General features: G+C 33.8%; 7 protein-coding genes across 7 annotated transcripts; 3 read left to right on the forward strand and 4 right to left on the reverse strand.

Annotated features, from left to right (window-relative positions):
* Nucleotides 1-179: 179 nt before the first annotated feature.
* EIN_097890 (hypothetical protein) lies at nucleotides 180-998 on the reverse strand (the record flags this gene model as incomplete). Its single annotated transcript, XM_004254225.1, has 1 exon — nucleotides 180-998. One exon carries the CDS (start codon nucleotides 996-998, stop codon nucleotides 180-182), a length of 819 nt encoding a protein of 272 aa, XP_004254273.1.
* Nucleotides 999-1,423: 425 nt separating this feature from the next.
* EIN_097900 (hypothetical protein) lies at nucleotides 1,424-2,883 on the reverse strand (the record flags this gene model as incomplete). Its single annotated transcript, XM_004254226.1, has 4 exons — nucleotides 1,424-1,603; nucleotides 1,646-1,923; nucleotides 2,008-2,560; nucleotides 2,623-2,883. 4 exons carry the CDS (start codon nucleotides 2,881-2,883, stop codon nucleotides 1,424-1,426), a joined length of 1,272 nt encoding a protein of 423 aa, XP_004254274.1.
* A 1,012-nt stretch (nucleotides 2,884-3,895) lies between these two features.
* On the forward strand, nucleotides 3,896-6,190 carry EIN_097910 (phosphatidylinositol-3,4,5-trisphosphate 3-phosphatase and dual-specificity protein phosphatase PTEN, putative; the record flags this gene model as incomplete). Its single annotated transcript, XM_004254227.1, has 1 exon — nucleotides 3,896-6,190. The coding sequence occupies one exon, from the start codon at nucleotides 3,896-3,898 to the stop codon at nucleotides 6,188-6,190; it is 2,295 nt and encodes a 764-aa protein (XP_004254275.1).
* Nucleotides 6,191-6,295: 105 nt separating this feature from the next.
* Nucleotides 6,296-9,108, reverse strand: EIN_097920 (hypothetical protein; the record flags this gene model as incomplete). The annotated part of the gene is made up of 3 exons (XM_004254228.1): nucleotides 6,296-6,498; nucleotides 6,545-8,999; nucleotides 9,046-9,108. The coding sequence occupies 3 exons, from the start codon at nucleotides 9,106-9,108 to the stop codon at nucleotides 6,296-6,298; spliced, it is 2,721 nt and encodes a 906-aa protein (XP_004254276.1).
* Nucleotides 9,109-9,284: 176 nt separating this feature from the next.
* Nucleotides 9,285-10,532, reverse strand: EIN_097930 (F-box/leucine rich repeat protein, putative; the record flags this gene model as incomplete). Its single annotated transcript, XM_004254229.1, has 1 exon — nucleotides 9,285-10,532. The coding sequence occupies one exon, from the start codon at nucleotides 10,530-10,532 to the stop codon at nucleotides 9,285-9,287; it is 1,248 nt and encodes a 415-aa protein (XP_004254277.1).
* Nucleotides 10,533-12,040: 1,508 nt separating this feature from the next.
* Nucleotides 12,041-12,400, forward strand: EIN_097940 (histone H4, putative; the record flags this gene model as incomplete). The annotated part of the gene is made up of 1 exon (XM_004254230.1): nucleotides 12,041-12,400. One exon carries the CDS (start codon nucleotides 12,041-12,043, stop codon nucleotides 12,398-12,400), a length of 360 nt encoding a protein of 119 aa, XP_004254278.1.
* A 2,145-nt stretch (nucleotides 12,401-14,545) lies between these two features.
* Nucleotides 14,546-17,829, forward strand: EIN_097950 (serine-threonine protein kinase, putative; the record flags this gene model as incomplete). Its single annotated transcript, XM_004254231.1, has 2 exons — nucleotides 14,546-15,367; nucleotides 15,412-17,829. The coding sequence occupies 2 exons, from the start codon at nucleotides 14,546-14,548 to the stop codon at nucleotides 17,827-17,829; spliced, it is 3,240 nt and encodes a 1,079-aa protein (XP_004254279.1).
* Between the last annotated feature and the right edge of the window lie 690 nt (nucleotides 17,830-18,519).

Consider the following 18,519-nt stretch of genomic DNA (forward strand, 5'->3'; position numbering starts at 1 on the left):
TGACTCCATTTGTTTAAAAAAATGGTGTTTCTTGTTGGGATTATTACTTAAAAAATTAGTAACTTAATTTATATTTTTACTATTAAACAAAAGAGCTTTTCACATGTTGCCAAGAAAAAAATAGACATGTAACAAACAAATTACAAAGAATTAAATAGACAAAGAATTTTGTGAATAAGTCAGAGTTTGAATAACTTGAATGTGTTGTCGTTATCGTAGTTGGGGTGAAGAAGAGAAAAGCATTCATTACAGAGGAAAGCCGGATCTGTTGGTGTGAGTTCATCGCCAACGACTTGGTAGATTGGTTTGTTTGTTTCACAGATTGAACACCTTCGCGTTGCGCGCAGCTTTCTGTAAACGATTGCGGGGTACTTTGAAGTTGTGTCTGCTTGTGTTGGGATGCGTGCGTCAGCAAAGACAAAGTTATGTTCACAGTTATAGAGATGGCCAAAGAGACACGGCCTGTCGATTGTAATATTAATGTCACCAAGCTGCTTGTCGTCAACACATAGAGTCGGTCGTGCTGTCACAGCGTCCGTGTCAAATGTTCTGAAGTTGAGCCACTCGACAACATTTGTTTGGACCTCATCTTCCCAACACTTTTTTGTGAATATCACATTGTTGATATAAAACAGCCAGGGCCCACGTTTCTCAACATCATTCTGACACTCAAAACACTCCCGAAGCTCACTTATCCGATTTGTTGTTAGTACCTCACTCAATGCCTCAACCACGCGCCGCGTCGAATCAAATATTTTCACGGACAACACCCCCTCTTTTGCTTCACAAATTACTTTGTTTGGATTTGTCGAGTCGTAAGAAGTAGTTGGTGACTTGCTAAAGTGAAAAGGTGCTGGTGTCCTTGTGACAAGATATGCCACATCCTTCCTGGCTACAACATCACCGCTTTTGATTATGTCAAGTGTCTTTCCTATCTCAGTCGGTTCTTCATTGAGTTGTGTCGCCAACTTCTGTGGGAAGAGGGTGTCTATTGGCATCTCTGCAATCTTGTCCAAGTCAAACTCTTTAACCATGTTGCACGCTGCATTGACCAGTTCTTCACTTGTTGGTATTTTGAGTTGAGTTGTGTCGAGTGATTGTAGTGTACTCTCATCGACAAGAGTATTGTCTATCTCAGAAAGTTGTTGTACTGCGTCGTTGTAGATCTTTGGAAGCATTCGCGGATAAAATTGTTTGTTCAAAATTGTTGCGTTTTGTGGGGTGTCGCTCATCAACGCGATTTATTGGTTGTGTAGTTTCTATTGTGTCACATTTTTGACAAATTCTTTTTTATTGATAAAATTTATTATATTTATTATTTTTGTTTTAATACCAACTTTATGTTTCCATTAAAATGGTTATAATAATAAACACTTTAACAACACGATTTTAATAAGTAGTAATTATAATAGCCAGTATTGTGTCATACAACACTTCTCATATGGTTGCCAATATTAACTGAAGGTATCGACTTTCTTTCTCCTAAATTTGGTTTTCCAGCCTTAAACAATACCATGTTTCTTTTATTACAAAACACATCTTCGTAAATTGGGAATTGTTTGTAAATAATGTTTAAATGTGTTTTAAATGTTTCACTGATATCCTATTTGTAATTATTAATTATAATAATAACAAAAATACAAACAGGGAACAACTCTTCTCTGTAATTTTCCATAAGTTCGAATGCTTTAATAATAATTTGTGTTTCATCTTTTATCATATCCACACAATCGTCTGGAACTAACACAGATAATCCAATACACACAGCAAGGTTGTACGAAGTCATTTTAGAAGTAGCGTTCTGTGTGATTCGTCCACAGAGACTAAGGATGTGTTTTAACATATTTTGTTTGTGCTGTGGAATTGTGCAAACAATATTTTGTACTTTACAAATCCATTCACTTTCATCTATACTACTTTCTACTTATAAGTAAATTTAATTTTTATAATTTATAATTTGTATTATTGTTTTATTGAAAAGATGTAAAGTATTTTGTAATAACACACTTGTGGCTTCGATGATCAGAGGAACGTTTTTTGATTCCCATAAAGACCCAATTTCAAGTAAATAATTTCTAATGACGCCTGCTATATCGTCTGGTTGAAGACATTGAACATCGAGCGCTCCAATATATTTGACAGTCAAAGGGAATGTTTTATTAACTGGTGATTTTCTGAAAATGCCTTCAATTGGTTGTGGAGTGTAATATAAAGTATACATACATTTCATAATTGCAGGAGGGATTTTTTCGTTTTCTGAAAAAATTTGTGTGTTGTTACTCTCTTTAAAATTGCATTTCAAATAACACATTCTTTCTTCTTTAAGAGAATTGGAAACCTTTTGTATTTTTTGTATGTCTTCTTTTGAAAAGTAATTCAAAAAAGAAGTTATGTTTGTATGGACATCCGAAAACTTAGACAAACACTTTGAAAATGCGATATATGTTGTTATTCGAGTTTTAAAATACAATTGTTGCATTTTTACATCTCCATCTTCTGATAACTCTTCTTCCCAAAGGTCCATTTTAAGTGTGTCTCCTAAAGTACTTAAAGCGTTTTGCTTTTTATTAGTATCATTTATTGTTGTGTATAAACTTGTCATCAATTAAATAAAAAACAAACATAAGAATGACAGATTTTGCACACAGATTCGTTGGTTGTCGAAAATATTTTGAGTTGATGATTAAATGAAGTAGAAGAAAGTGAGCCTTCAGATTTACTTTTCAATTCTTCAACACAACATTGTAATTCTTGCATTTGTAACATTAATGAAAACACGTTAGTCACGATACTCTGTGTTTTTGATATAATTGAATTTGAAATATTTTGAAAGTTGTTTGAATATCTGCATTGTGTAAGTTTGTGTGGGTCTTGGCTCAACATTGAATTGAAATGAATATTAAAAGTGTTAACGTAGTTTGATATTACATTTTTGAAGTTATTAACAAACACACTTTTCTTTTCAATGATTTTTTTGTTTCAATTTATATTTTGAATACATTACATCTCTCTGAAACGACAGTTGAGAATAAAAACGATCGAGTTGGTCAACTTCCAACTTAAATGTATGACTTCAGTCGTCATTCATTTTTTGTTATTTAAAAAGGTATCAAAAACATTTTACAATAACAAAATGTGATATTTTAATTAAATTTTCAGTTCCGATAAAACATTTTTTGTGGCATTATCGTATTTTTATTTTCTGAAACAACATTTTATAATAAACATAATAAAAAATAAGTTATAAACATTTTTTATAAATAAAAAAGCCGATATAAACCAAACAAAGTGGTTTCATAATTTGTTTTTGTTTAGAGTTGTTGAAACAACAAAACAGCCCGTATTTTTATATGTATTCGATGCGTTTTTAAACCCAAAAATTTATAATCAAAATAACTCAACATATTTTGATTGGTCATATTGATATTAAATTTAGACTTTTTCTTTATTAAAAACAATTTCCATTTATTACCAAAAGATGCCTTTTTGTCAATTATGAATAATTATTTGGATTTTTAACTACTAGAAAATTTTGCCATTTTTTTTTTTTTTGATTTAAATATGAATATATAATAATAAATCGAGGCAAGAAGAGATAATCTAAGATATTTTTTTGTATCAATGGTATATCGTCATATTAAAATAACAAACACATTAAACTATCCAATGTTCTTCATTTTTTCAATGATGCATTGAGTATTTATAATACTGGTTAACTATAAAGAAATTTGTCCATAATAACAACTGTACATACGCAAAAAACAATGATTGGCAAAAATTCTGTCGAAAAAATAAGAACCCCCTTTTTAGCAGACATTCAATTTTCTAGGGACAAATATTTTTAAATAACTGAAGGACGTTTTGAGTATGAGAAATATAGAACTCAAAAGACAGCATGACATCCGTGTTACGAGAAGCAGTTTCCAAAGAGAAACGACGTTATCAACAGTTTGGGTTTGACCTTGACTTGAGTTATATTACTCCACGAATTATAGCTATGGGCTTTCCTTCAGAAAGGTTTGAGGCTGCTTATAGAAACCCATTGGTTGACGTACTTCAGTTCTTTGAAACATTCCACAAGGGACACTATAAAGTCTACAACTTTTGTAGAGAAAAGCCGTATGATGGAGAGTCTAAAATTAAAGGAGAGTACGAATACTTCCCTTTTGATGATCATAACGCTCCCGAGTTTAGAATCATTCCACAACTCTGTAAAGATGTTGATGAGTATCTGAAGGCCGATCCTAAAAATGTCATTGCCCTTCACTGCAAAGCTGGTAAAGGCCGGACTGGATTAATGTCTGCCGCCTTTCTTGTGTATATGCTTGACGCTTTGAATGCACACGAAGCTATTGATTTCTATGGCACTGCCAGAACTTTCAATAAGAAGGGTGTTACTATTCCATCACAACTGAAGTATATAAACTACTGGAGCGCTTCACTTAAACACAAATTCACTGTTGGAGACAGAACTGTCAAGATGACCAAGATCGAGATGGTCCCAACTCCAAAAATCTCTGATGAAATCATTGTGAAGGTGTCTACATTCACTGAATTTGTTTGTGAAAAGTCTCTGACTAATGGTAGGAAACTATCTTTCAAACCACTGAAGGATAACAAAGTCAAGATGAAAGAAGATGAGGCGATGAAACTGTATGACCAAGTCTATGCTGAACTTAAAGCAGAGAATCAAAACGTGACAACACGAGAAGTCATGTGTGCCTGGGATTGGAAAATGAGGTCTCTTATTGGCGATGAAAGATTTGGAAGCGATGGAAGCACTTTCCCAATTGATCCAGTCACTTTACATGGGGACATCAAGCTTGAGTTTACAACATCGAAGGGTGGAATATTCAATATATGGTTTAACACTTGGTTCATCCACGACAACCATCTTGAATTCTCAAAGATGGAGTTAGACAAGGGATTCAAAGACGCCAAACAACTTGCACCAAATTTCAAAGTCATTTTGCACTTCGAAGACGTTTCTACTGCACCAGCTTTGGAACAAGAGTTGCCGTATTGCCAAGTTGGCGTAAGAACTGATATACCAATTGACTTGACTGATGAGACACAAATCCCTCAAACTCCACAAACAATCCCAACAGACCCGACTGCAGATGCTCCAAAGGCACTTCTTGAAGAAACGGAAAGTAAGGAAAATGCGGCAAGAAAGGTTGCTCCTGTGTGGTATCCCATATACCACACTTCACTTAACTTTAAGAACTTCAATCGAATTGTCGAGTATAAAATACAATACCCAACACAACGTGAATTTTTTAATATCAACCCAGAGATGAGTGTGGTGAAAGAAACCCCAAGAGAGCCTTTAGAAGTAGCAAGAAGTGTGTTATACTCCATCATCCAATTATACTTGCGTTCTGGATTTTATGGGAGGGTGTTGGATTACCATATCGAGTTGATCATGTTGGACAACTTGGAAAGTGTTAAGGTGTTTGAACAACAAGCTTCTGAACTCTCTGTCATTGATTTGGAAAAATTGAAGCCTGCAGAAGTTGAACCATTTTGGTTAAATATTTACCACACAATGTTACTCCATGGGTTATTGTATTGGAAACATAGACCGTGCATAGAATTCAAAGACATGATGAGCAATTTTAAGAAGTTTGCATATAAGATTGGAGGGTTCTCATACAGTTTACATGAAATTTTAATGGGGTGTTTGAGAGCGCCATGGCCTAAAGACTCATCCATTGACAAAGTGATTACTTTCAGTAATGAGAAGTCGAAGTACGTATTGAAAGAAACGGACAAGAACCTTGGGTGTTTACTTTCGTTTGGGACAACTACATCCCCAGGAATTTGGTTGTATTCTGTTGAAGATTTTGCACAACAAAAGGAGATAGCAATAAACACCTATTTGAACAGACAAGGCGCTGCACTTGGAGCAAAGAAACAGTTTTATTTGATGAGCAACATGAAAATGTTTGCCAAAGATTATGGAGGAGAAAGTGCGATGAAGAAGGAACTTTTGCAACGACATGGATTAACTGAAAAGGACGCGAAAAAGTGGGAATTGAAATACCAAAGCGAAGACACTGAAAACAGAGTAATTCTCGACCATTTGATTGCTCAAAACATTGTAGTCACACATAATCCGGTGAATTTCTTTGCTCAAAGAAACCTTTTTGTCTACGAAAAACCAACGGTGAAAGACCCTAAAGCGTAGACTATTCTAACTAGTTATTCCTTGTTATTATTTTACACTCTAAACACATAACTACATGTTACAATACACTGAATAAACACTGCAGAAATCAATTACAATACCTCTTCACTTGGAGTCGCTAGTGTTGTCTCCTTTGGAAACCCCGAGTGGAGAAGGCGGTTTTCCAATTGATGTCGATGAAGAACGGGCTGTAGTCACTTTCACTTTGGTCTGCTTCGATTTCTTCTCCGGGTCTCGAGAACACAGTCTCAACGTCGCGTCCAACGCGGCTTTATCGGAGCAATCAGTGTGGCAACAAGCGGGGCAGTCTATATGTGAGTATGTATAACCCAATACACGCGAGAAAGAACAAACATGAGCAGTAAAGGCCATTGTGGACAATTTTACCACATACAATACAATTTCTGCCAATAGAGTCAGTTGATAGGTTGTATCGGTGATTATAATACTCGGTTGGTAATGACCTGAGAGTACACCCTTCTGCAAAAAAGAAGTAATACACTTTACTCAAGTTGGGTTGGGGTATTTCAAGAACAGCACCGCCAACCATATCCACTTGTGAATGTGTACAAACAAAGTCCGTTACAGCAAGACTCTTGGTGTTGATTGCTTTGATACACCCATCACCAGTACCTATCCACATGTCATCTGCTATGGACGTAAGCGAATTGGGCTTGACTAAATTGAACGTTTTGACTTCCTTCCCATGTAAATTAAAAACAGTGTTCTTGTCCTGTGAAACCGCCCATAAACTATCGCCAACAGCTTCCATTGCGCCGAAGGAGACTGAAGGCAACTCAGAGATTTGCTTAAAGACGCTTTTAGAGGTGGGTGGGTAACTAGTTCTTAACGCACCAAAGACCGTCCCAACACAGAAGTACTTTCCACAGATGCACCCACTTTGTATCAGCGATCCTTTGATCGGGAGTTTTAACTTGAACATTTTGGGTTTGAGTTTTTTAGCCAATTCAAATGTTGCAAGAGATTCTTCAGACAAGACCCACACCGTATTCTTCCCCGGTTTACTTCCAATAGCAACAACTCGCTTAGTTAATGTCAAGTCGGTTTCGAGTCGATTGGATACTCTTTCTTCATATACATTGACTAACCCATCTTCACCACCACATATCACATGCGTTCCATTGACGTGAACAGTAGTAATTCTAAATTCGACGGGTGTGCTCTCTGTTTCCTTTTTCAAGAAGGACGGAGAGTATGACGATATAGTGCTCTTCCCCCCCTCCGTCTTTTTGACAACCCAAATATTGCCATTCACTAAAAAGACGTGTGACACCGTGTTCGAGACGTTACACACCATTTCTTTCGACTCTATTTTGTCATCCTCTGCTTTGATCTCCTTCTCAAGAGATTCAACCGCCTTAAATGCTTCTCCAGTGTTCGAAGAAGCATCTCCTTTCGAACTCACACCAGGAGAAGGCATGGCAGCTTTGTCGAAATGTGGTGTTGGGAAATTAACGCCGGTATATACCGAGGCTGTTCTGTTCTTTCTTCCACTAATGGTTGCTCTTAAACTTGGAGCGTAGTTTTCGTCAACTATTTTTATAGGCGCCTTTTTCTTGAATTGGTCTTCGAAGAGAAGGACCTCTTCAAGAATCTTGTCGTAGACTTTTAAATTTGTGGGCACTTTTGATCTGATGGCTTCACTCTGTACGGACTTGATGACGTAAAGATTGTTGATTGCAACGTCTGTTGTTAACCCGGCACTTAACAACACAGCACCCAAAACACTCTTACATTTGGTAGAAACACAGTTGAACATGGTCCGGTGGAAAACTTGGTCTTTCATCATTTCTTCAACTGAATCCAATAAATCTAAAATGTCAGTTGGACATTCCATAAGTGAAATCGACTTATCAAGTTCCTCTGCGGCTGATTTAAGCTTAAGAGAGGCTTCAGTGCTCTCTGCTTTGAATGACAAAGTTGGCATATTTGAACCCTTTTTCTTCAAGGTTTCATTGTCCCTTTTCAGTTTGGCCTTTTCATCTTCAAGTTCGGAGTTTTTCTTCATTAATTCGTCGATGCTCTTCTTCATCTCGCCCATGTTTTTAATGTTCTCTTTGTTACTGTCACGCTCTTGTTTGAGAAGAACAATATCTTGACCAAGTGACATGATTTTGTTCTCCAAAAGCGAGCGTTGGAGCCGTAAGTCATCCTTTTCGGAATCAACATTCTTCACTAAAATGGCATCCGTCACTTTAGAGCCATCTAAAAGTACACGAAAAGTCATTTCAAGTTCGGACGGACCGGCACCAACTCCACTATTCACTTGAGACTGAACGGCGTGGAGTTGTTTTATGGTGTCTGCGTGGGCTTTTCGTTCATCTTCAATTTGAGTCACCAAGTTCTCTCGCTCTTCTTTCATTTTGACTACTTCTGCTATCACTTTCTTCAACGCGTCGGTACTTCGCAAAGCTTGGTCTTTACGCGTTTCACTCATCTTTTTGGCTTCAGTCAACTCTGCGTTCAGTTTTGTGATTTTGCGCTCAAGCTCTTCTTTCTGGAAAATCGTTGTCCGCTTTAATTCGGAATATTCCTTAATAATCTCTTCAAGCATTTCTTTGGCTCCTCCGCTCGATCCTTCTGAATCAGTACCCGTGGAGTCGTCGTCTCCTTCACTTGACTTTGTAGAACCCTTTGACGAACTTTTTGAAGAGTGTGATGATTGGTCACTCTCGGAATACTTCCCACTGTAATCGTCAGAAGATCCTGGGCTCTCACTTTTTTTGGATTCTTTATCTGCGTCGCCGGTCTTATCGCTCATAACGGCGGTGTTGTTTTTATTCAAGTTCTTTTTGGTTTTTCTTTTTTGGCATTTCCCGGTTTATTAGATAAACCACACCGTTTTTACTCAGATAACCAAATCGGTTTTTGGTTTTATCTAACCATAAAAAACCCATTTCTTTCCGATTTTTATGTTTGAAAAAATCGACTATTTTTGTAATGAAACTAAAAAATGTAGAGTTTTTGGAAAAAGTATCTATATTTTGAAATTTATGTCAAACCAATACATTACTTTATTACACCACCTGGGCCCAAATACTCAAAGATTGGAAAAACACATAAGTTACTACAATTATTCGATGTCAGAGTATGCAAGAGAATTCCAAATTCTGTCTGCATTTACTTTAAGAAAATTCGGCAAGACGCAACACTTTAAGGAAGTAATTTTTGTCAGCGTGCTTAGTGTGTGGCTTGTAAGAAGGGTACATCTTGCCAAATTGATTCCTTGCAACTTTGTACAGTTGTTGATGATCTTTTGAAGCCCAATATCAGAGAGTGAAGTGTTGAAAGACAAATTTAGTGTAATAATCCCTTTGATTGCTGCAATCCCGTCAAGCATTTCGTCTGTTAGTTTGAGGTAAGTTACATCCAACGACTTAAGCGTCTGAAGTTTTGAGACCATGGAAGTTTTGACCTCAGTGTATCCAATTGACAACCTTTTTAGTTTAGGCATTTCGGGGAGCCGTGACACGGAACTTCCAAACAAGTCCAGTGATGTGAGCTTCTCCAGAAAGTTGTACGTCTCAATACAGTTGAAGTCAAGCGCTCTGTTAAATGTCAAATTAAGTTTTTCGAGAGGTGGGAAAGTGGAAAGACATTTTCCATGAAGAAGTGGGCAATCAGAAATTGTCATTTCAATGATGTTCGCGTTTTGCAAAGTTCCTTGCAAGGCGTTGTCTGTCAGTTCTTCGTTATCGTTGATGCTCAGATGTTTCAGTTGAACAAAGCGAGTGAATTGTGAAAATGTATTTTTGTTGACCAATGGTGTGTTGGTGAGTTCAAGTCGTTTGAGATAGGGTGTAATGTGTTTTACCTTTTTGAATGCCAGGAATGGAATCGACGACAGCTTCAGTTCTCTGAGTGTCGGGTTGACACATATAAAGCCGTCGTCTTGAAGTGCTGGGAAGTCGTAAAGAGAAAGTCTTTTCAACGACTGCATGTTGTTTACATTCAAATAAGTGCTGTTCGAAAAGTACAGTTCGAGAGTTGTCACCAAATTTAAATTCATCTTTCCAAGCAAGTCGCATGACTTCTGTGTAATGTGCCTTATAGATATATTTTTCAGCCACAGCGTCGTGTCTAAAGAAGTAATCAATGAAACAGAGATTTCATTAATGGTCACATCAAACATGAAAGGGAATATCTTCCCAATTGAATTCTTGGTGAATAGGGTGTGTTTCAATGGGAAGAAAAACAGAATTTCTTTCCACCTTTTACAAACGAGTCTGCACGACAGCAAATTTTCGAAGTCAAGCCTTTTGAATATTTCTGTCAAATGCATATGTGCAATTGGCAACGTTTGTGAGTTTATTATCGCCATTTCGTTTGGTTCGTCACCAATATTCAGCTCCCTTCTGTTTGTTCGTTCCACTGCTTCAATCTTATCATTTTTAAAAAATTAAAATTAAAATCTTAGTTGAACAAATCGTTTTTCTTTAACATCAACGTGGATATACTATTTTTATAATGAATAAAACCATACATAATAGTATATTTTATTTCTTTAATTCATGTTTTAAAAAAGAGAAAAGAAAAAGTGATTGTTATTCACAACAATTTAAATGGTTAATTGTGTATAATTTCATTATGTGATAAAGTATTGCTCAGAGATCTTCACCTTGTAACATTGTATTCACAAAATTATTATTTTGAACCATATGTGTAAAATTTGCGGCAGTTGAAAAAAATAACAAATTTTTTAAAGTAAGTATAGTTTCAGATAGCATTATCCTTGATATTTTTTACTTGTTTTTTAACTGTACTAGATTTAAGTAACGAATTAACTATACCAACATTTGCAAGTTTTTTTATAGAAATTATTTTAAATAGTAACATTATAATTTTTATAAATTAGAATATATTCGTTTATATTTAGTAATTATCCCGAAAATATTCAGATTAATAGTTTAAAGTTTTAGTTTAAAAAAAATCATATATTTTTATTTATAAGAACAGTTTTTATGTACGGAACATGTATAATATATTAATAGTATATCATAGTTTTGAATAGAACAAACAAAAAAAAGTTGACAAAACGAAGAAATAATGTGGTGGAATTCAAAAATTCAGAAAATGAGAGAGAATCTCGGCAGAACGGGAACACACTTAAAAGGGAAACTCGAAAGGATAGACAGACACATAAATGTCCTCACGTCGACGAAGTTGCGAAATGGACGTCCCCCTTCCCGTCAAACTCTTTTGCTACGATTCATCACAATCGTCATCATGTTCTTCCTCCATTATCTCACCGGCTGACTTTGCGGTGCCGCCAAGAAACACGAACCCCATATTGAACGATCCACAGTTTGCACAATACTTACGCTCCCCGACAGACCCGAGGTCTCAGAAGGTCGATGAGTGTCAGTTCGAATGTTTCCAGGGCGCCACTTTACTTTTGTTTTAATCTCTTTGTAATTGGAATTGTTTGTATTTTGACTTTCTCAACGTCATCACAAACATTGTCAAACAAAAATCACGTATTTTATATTTGTTGTTATTTTTTTTCAATTTTGTTAAATTGAAAAAATTTACAATTCAAATTTTTGTGACAAACAAAAAAAGTAAAAATATGTGACGATTTGATAAAAAATGTAATTTGATAAAAATGTTTTTCAGTGTTTAAAACAAATGCTAAATTTATGTAATTTTTACTATAAAAAACAAGTTAATTAGTACAGTTGTAACTGGAAAAAAGAAAAAAGAGAAAAAAGTGAATCAGGGTTTCTGAATTTCACGAAAAGAGAAAAAAACAGTAAAACCCGCGATTTTGGGGGAACGAGAGCATATAAAAAGGGAAACAAACTCAAAACAACAAATCGTGATTTAATCATGGCAACAGAAACAGGCAGTGGAAGAGGAAAAGGAGGAAAGGGAGTCGTTCTTGGAAAGGGCTCAAAAGGTGCTAAAGCCTCGAAGGGAGGAAAGAGAATTCGATCGAAGCCAGGACAACAAGACGCACTCAAGGGAATCACCAAACCAGCTATCAGAAGACTTGCTCGTAGAGGTGGTGTCAAGAGAATCAACGGACTTGTCTATGAGGAAACTAGAAACGTGTTGAAGCAATTTTTGGAACAAGTCATTAGAGACTCTGTCACTTACACAGAGCATGGGAAGAGAAGAACAGTGACTGCAATGGACGTTGTCTATGCCCTTAAACGACAGGGCAGAACTCTTTATGGCTATGCATGATAATTTTGTTTCTTTTTGGGTATTTTATTATTTGTTTATGTTGTAAATACATGAAATGCTTCAATACTTTGATTTTACAATACCTTTTATTTATTAAAAGTTTTAAAACAAATACTTTTTTAAATGGAAAAAATAGTAAAATATCAATTTTTTGTTTTTTATTTTGACGTTTCATCTCATTATAATAATTGCATTAATATTATTATCAAACATAATAATTTAAATGTAAGGAATTCACTTCCAATAAACTCTGTGTTAATGTCTGTAACTAATAAATATAATCAACAACACTTTTTATGTTTATTTCGAGTTTCAAATTATTGAATGAAGTACTGTATAATATTTTGAAAACATTCAATTTTTATTAATGTGTATAACTATAAACAAATCATTAAATTCAAGTAGTGATTTTCTAATAAAAAAAATAAAATAACATTTAAACAATTCACATTAACTAATGAAAATGACAACAGTACAATACATCTTTATATGTTTATGTTTAATAAGCATCATTTATTATTCACTTTAAATAACATGTAATTATTATCCATTTTTTTGTTTCTAAGTCTATTATGATATGACAATCAAATATTATTGAATTATAAATAATTATTAACAAAATTGTTTACACCTGTGTAAGTTTGTTAATGGAGTTTATTCAAAAATGGAAAGTATTGTTTGAAAGACAAAAATGTCATATCATTACATTTACATAATTATTATTGTTGGTATGTTTATGATATTTAATATGATTTACAAAATAATTATACTATGTATGTAAAATATATTATTTCATTCGGCACAAAAAAATATAGAACTATTTTGTGCAATATTTTCATACTTTCAAATTTTGATTAAAAATGTGACAACTCATCCATATATTTTATTCTTTTTGTGTATTAATTTAACAACAATATTTAATAATACACTTATAAACAAAGCAAGTTGTTTTCATAAAAATTGAAATTTCAATAACAATTGATCATTTTTTTATTTCATTAAAATTATGACAGCCAAAAAATAAAACATTGAAAAACTGTGGAAAAGTTTTTGAAATAAACGAAAAAATAAAAAACATTATTTAGTAACTTTGCAAAAAGTGTATGAAAAATTTTTAAAAATAAACAATTATTTTTATGTTTCAATTAGAAGAACAAATATAACAATCAATCAAATTATTATAACCGTTTTTAAACTTTGTTAAACATCAATTTACTTTTTTGATCATTTTATTATCATTAAAGTTGTTCTTTTATATTGATATCCTAATCTGCATTTAAATACAACTTATAATTTTATTATAATACATTGAATGACATTGGTATAAAAAAATGATACAAATTTTTGATGCGTTTTTCAAACCATTTCATTGATAAATTCGAGTTGATAATATTTGGTAAATTTATGTTAATTTTATTAATGTTGACAAGTTATAAAAATGATTTCATAATCATTAAAGATCTCTCAAAAGACAATTCAACACCCCCATTAACACAATAATTATTTCATTATTTTCAAATATAAATAATAATTTATTTGAAAACTTTTCTGAACAAAGCACTTAACCAATTTAGATTAAAATTTGATTTAAAATATGTTGTTATATATTAATTACATTATACAACATTTATTTTTTTATTCAATAATAATAAATCATATAAAACAATAATTATTTTTAAATTGTTATTACATTTCATTTTTAGAATTTTCATTTGATTTTAATAATCAAAATTTGCATTTCTATTTATCTTTCAACTATTAATTGAAATATTTTTATTCCCCGGAAATACACACAAAAATACTTGTAATTTACAACAAATTATCAAAATTAAAAGGACGTTGAAGAAGTGAAGGGAATAACTGTGTATATTTTCTTGATTTCCCGATAATAAGGAAATTGCATCACAGTTACTATCTGAGAAACTTTTAACAATTTGGAATACCGACATCATTTTCCTTGACAAAACAAAAACGAAGAATTAATCAACGATTTGCCTAATCTTTATTAAAAATCAAATGATTAAAAAATTCATTTTTATTATCCACAGCAAAACAACAAAAACAAAAAAGCTTTGCTAAACATTCTCCAAAAATATTCAAATGCCTTGTTTATTAAACCTACAAATCTACTTTTACATAATTTATATGTTTATCATCTTGTCACTTCTGATTCTTAACTTCGCTCGATCCGAACAAATAAAAAGTGACCCTTTGTGCTCTCCTGGATGCTCGTCAAATTGTATGGCTGACTACACATGCACTAAAGATTGCACTGAAAATTATGACAACGACGGTGCGTGCACCACTTGTAAAGTCCCACAGAAAGGGGAAAATAATTTAACAGTGTTTATTAAGCAAGACGACGTCTGTTACAAGTTTACAAATAAAGAAACTAGCCAAGTTGGAAACAGTTGGCTTCCACAAGAAGACGATATTACTGAACTTAACCTGGACTCTCCAATAACTTTTAAAATCGACGGGAAGTGCTACTTCGACTTTTCATTTTGCTATTACCCACAGAAGTATAGACTTGGGAGGTGGTTCAAAATCAATATGACGCAATTTACTATGGACCACTTTAACGTGTTTCTGACTAAACCAAGGAATGATCCAGTCGCATTCTATTTTGATGGGACGCACTCCCAGAGAGATATGAAAAGTGCAAAGTGTTTAGTACATTCGTCCCTTCCAGAAACTATGTTTGAGAATGTCCTCAAGTTTCCCGTTTTTTCTCCTTACAAAGGAGTTGTTGGAAGGGAAAACGATTCATACTTTGACTACTTTTTTGTGAGCATTGATGGGACCAAAGAAGTGATAGTGGAAATGGAAATTAAAGAGGAACAAGGCAAACAATTGGTGCCAAAAATAACGATTGAACAGGCTGATGCTGATAGACTGATTACTAATCTTTCAGAGGTAATGGAAATACATATCAACTTCGAATCTGAAAATTTCTTTGCATATCCCGTTTGTTGTTTTTCTAATTATTAACAAGTCGTGTTGACTGTTAGGCGTGTATGCCAGGTATATTCATGAAAATCTATGTGTTCCACATTAAATACATTGGTAACTATTACTTATTGTTTGATTCCCGAGAGAACAATCGAGTCAATTTGATGTCTGAGTACGTCACAGTGACTGAAAAGAATGGATCAAAGCACAATGACTGTGTGTTCCTATGGGAAGGGAAAATATTCAGTGAATATAATGAAGGCGTTGACAAGGAAGGGTTTTTAGTTCGGATCAATGGCACCGTCGACAGAGAAAGACAATTTTTAATAGCGACTGAAGATAGAAGAGGCAACTTTACCGTTAAAGTTCGAGGGATATGTCCTGAGAACTGCAATATGGATAAGGGGTGGGGTCTTTGTAGCAGTTATAATGCTTCTTGTATGTGTAATGATGCGTATGGAGGGGATAATTGTCATGAAAAATGTTATTACAAAAACAAATGGACTGTTACTGAATATTCCAATTTGTGCTATTTTGGCGTTGTCAATTGTGACCAATATTGTAAATGCACTTCTGGAAGTACATTTAAAGATCATTTGTGTTATTCAACAGAATGTTTGAATGGCCAATTAGGGCCTTTGGATGAGTGTCACCGTGGGACTGAAGGGTGTTATGACAACTGTGGATGTATGAATAATATAGGATTCTTCCCTAACGAAAAACATGAGTGCATTCATGAAATGTGTGGAAATGACGAGATTGATGAATACTTTGATGCAGATGGAACTTTAATACGGAAAGAAGAATGTGACGGTGGTCCCAATTGTCTTGAAAATTGTCGATGTGAGGAAGGATATGTTCCTGATAAAGAAAGCGAACTTGGGTGTGTTAAAAAGCAGTTAGGAGGAGGAGCCATTGCCGGGATAGTTATAGGTGGTGTTGTTTTCTTTGTTATTCTTGTTATTATACTTGTCATCATCATTGTGTTTGGTCTTGAATACAAAAAGCAAGACATCAACCGATTCAAAACACAACAACCACGGTACCACTACTACATTAGTGGTTCAATGAACCTTCCTGGAGGCAAAGGAGAGAAGTACGAAATCACTCCAACCACTTTAAATTTTGGAAATGAGACGGAGGCAACTAACATATTTGAAACAAGATTTGAACGAATGGAAGTGAAAAACAATAGTAGAAATAAGTATATGATGGTCATTTTTCACACCCCATTTACTCCAAAGTACACATTCTACTTTGACCCACAAGTCGCTATTCTAAAACCAAGAACACTCGCTAAGGAAGTCACAACGTATATGACACTGCAATGCTCGTGCAAGATACGAGGAATGAAAATACCATACACCGTCTGGTTCTCGAAGAAAATTACTGTTTTGCGAGAAATTGAGGCGGTTTTGAAAGATAAAACTTTTGAGGAATGGATGCCAAGTGACCAAGTCAAAATTGAAAATTTGTGCAAACATGTGGATTGTAGAATGCATGGGAGTATCATCATAGCGACAGACTCGATGAGTTCCACACATATTGATATGGACGAATTAAATATGTCCGAAACCCCCATTGCGGAAGGTGCTATGGGTAAAGTCTTTGTTGGGAACTACCGAAGTGTTCCCGTCGCGGTGAAGCAATTTCGATGGGAGAATCTTGATGATCAAGAATTTCAGGAGCTTAAACATGAAGTAACACAAGAATGTGACATGATGAGTAAATTGCGGAATCCATTCATTGCGAATTACATTGGTTCAGTGACTTATATTCCTCAAATTTCAATGGTTATCCAATTCTTTGTGTTGGGGTCGTTGGGAGAGTATTTGAGAGAGGAGAACGACGATTTCATTCGACTTCCGTACCGACTTAAAGTACGTATGTTGTATGATACAGCTAAAGGAATGCAATTTCTTCACGAGAATCGAATTATGCATTTGGATTTGAAACCAGATAATTTATTAGTTAATTCATTGGATACAGAGTCTGCTTGCACTATTAAAATCACAGACTTTGGTACTTCTCGATTTACTAAAAAGAAATTAAAAAACAACGACGCGGAGTATAAGGGGTTGGGTACACCGATTTATGCGGCACCAGAAACATTTGTCGATGTGTACACATTCGCAGGTGATGTGTATTCATTCGGAATAACAGCTTGGGAAGTCTTTTACCAAGAAGAACCTTATAAAACATTCAAATCAATTTTCGACATCAAGAAGTTTGTGGAAAATGGAGAGAGACTTTCACTTGATCGAGGAATACCACAGGAATACGCCGAAGTCATCGCAGAATGCTGGAGACAAAACTATAGCGATAGACCAGACTTCGACAAAATCACGCGAAGTCTTGTAAACGTCGAAACAAAATCGCATGGATTTTTCGATTTTGATAGTCAAGTCGATGAAGAAAGAATAGCAGAAGTTATTGGAAATAAAACAGAAAGGTTGAAAAGGTTCTTGGCAGAGTGAAGTTTACTAGATTTTATTAAATATATTTACCATTTTGTAACACTTCATTTCTTTTGAAAATTGTAATTTTTCAATAATACAAAAATAAATATAAACTGCATATAATATAATATAATATAATATAATATAATATAATATAATATAATATAATATAATATAATATAATATAATATAATATAATATAATATTATATAATATAATATAATATAATATATATTATTAATATATGTTATTAATTACTAATAAGTCTTTGCCAAAATATTACAAACTTGAAAATTTGCCAAATAATTACATACCTCAATATCATTTACTATTTCTTTTAATTATTTTAAATTATTTGAAAACTATTTTACTATCAGAAAAATAACCATACATTATAATAATTATAATTATCAAAAATACTAAATCAACTTAACACACAAAAAACAACACTTAACATGGTAAAAAAGAAGAAATAATTGTCATCATATCAAAATTCATCAATATAAAAAGTTTCATTCAACTACTTTTTGTTGATAATTACATTTAAACAACATTATATACAATTGATTATTTTAAACTGTCGTTTTATCTTTTTTATATTACAACACACAATTATTTACGACTATATTTCAATAACACCACATCACAAACTTAAACAATTAAGTAGTCACCTATTGATTATCAATTATCAATAATTTAATAACAATA

Source organism: Entamoeba invadens, assembly GCF_000330505.1.
Source record: "Entamoeba invadens IP1 unplaced genomic scaffold scaff_1105074725199, whole genome shotgun sequence".
NCBI classification, from domain to species: domain Eukaryota; phylum Evosea; order Mastigamoebida; family Endamoebidae; genus Entamoeba; species Entamoeba invadens.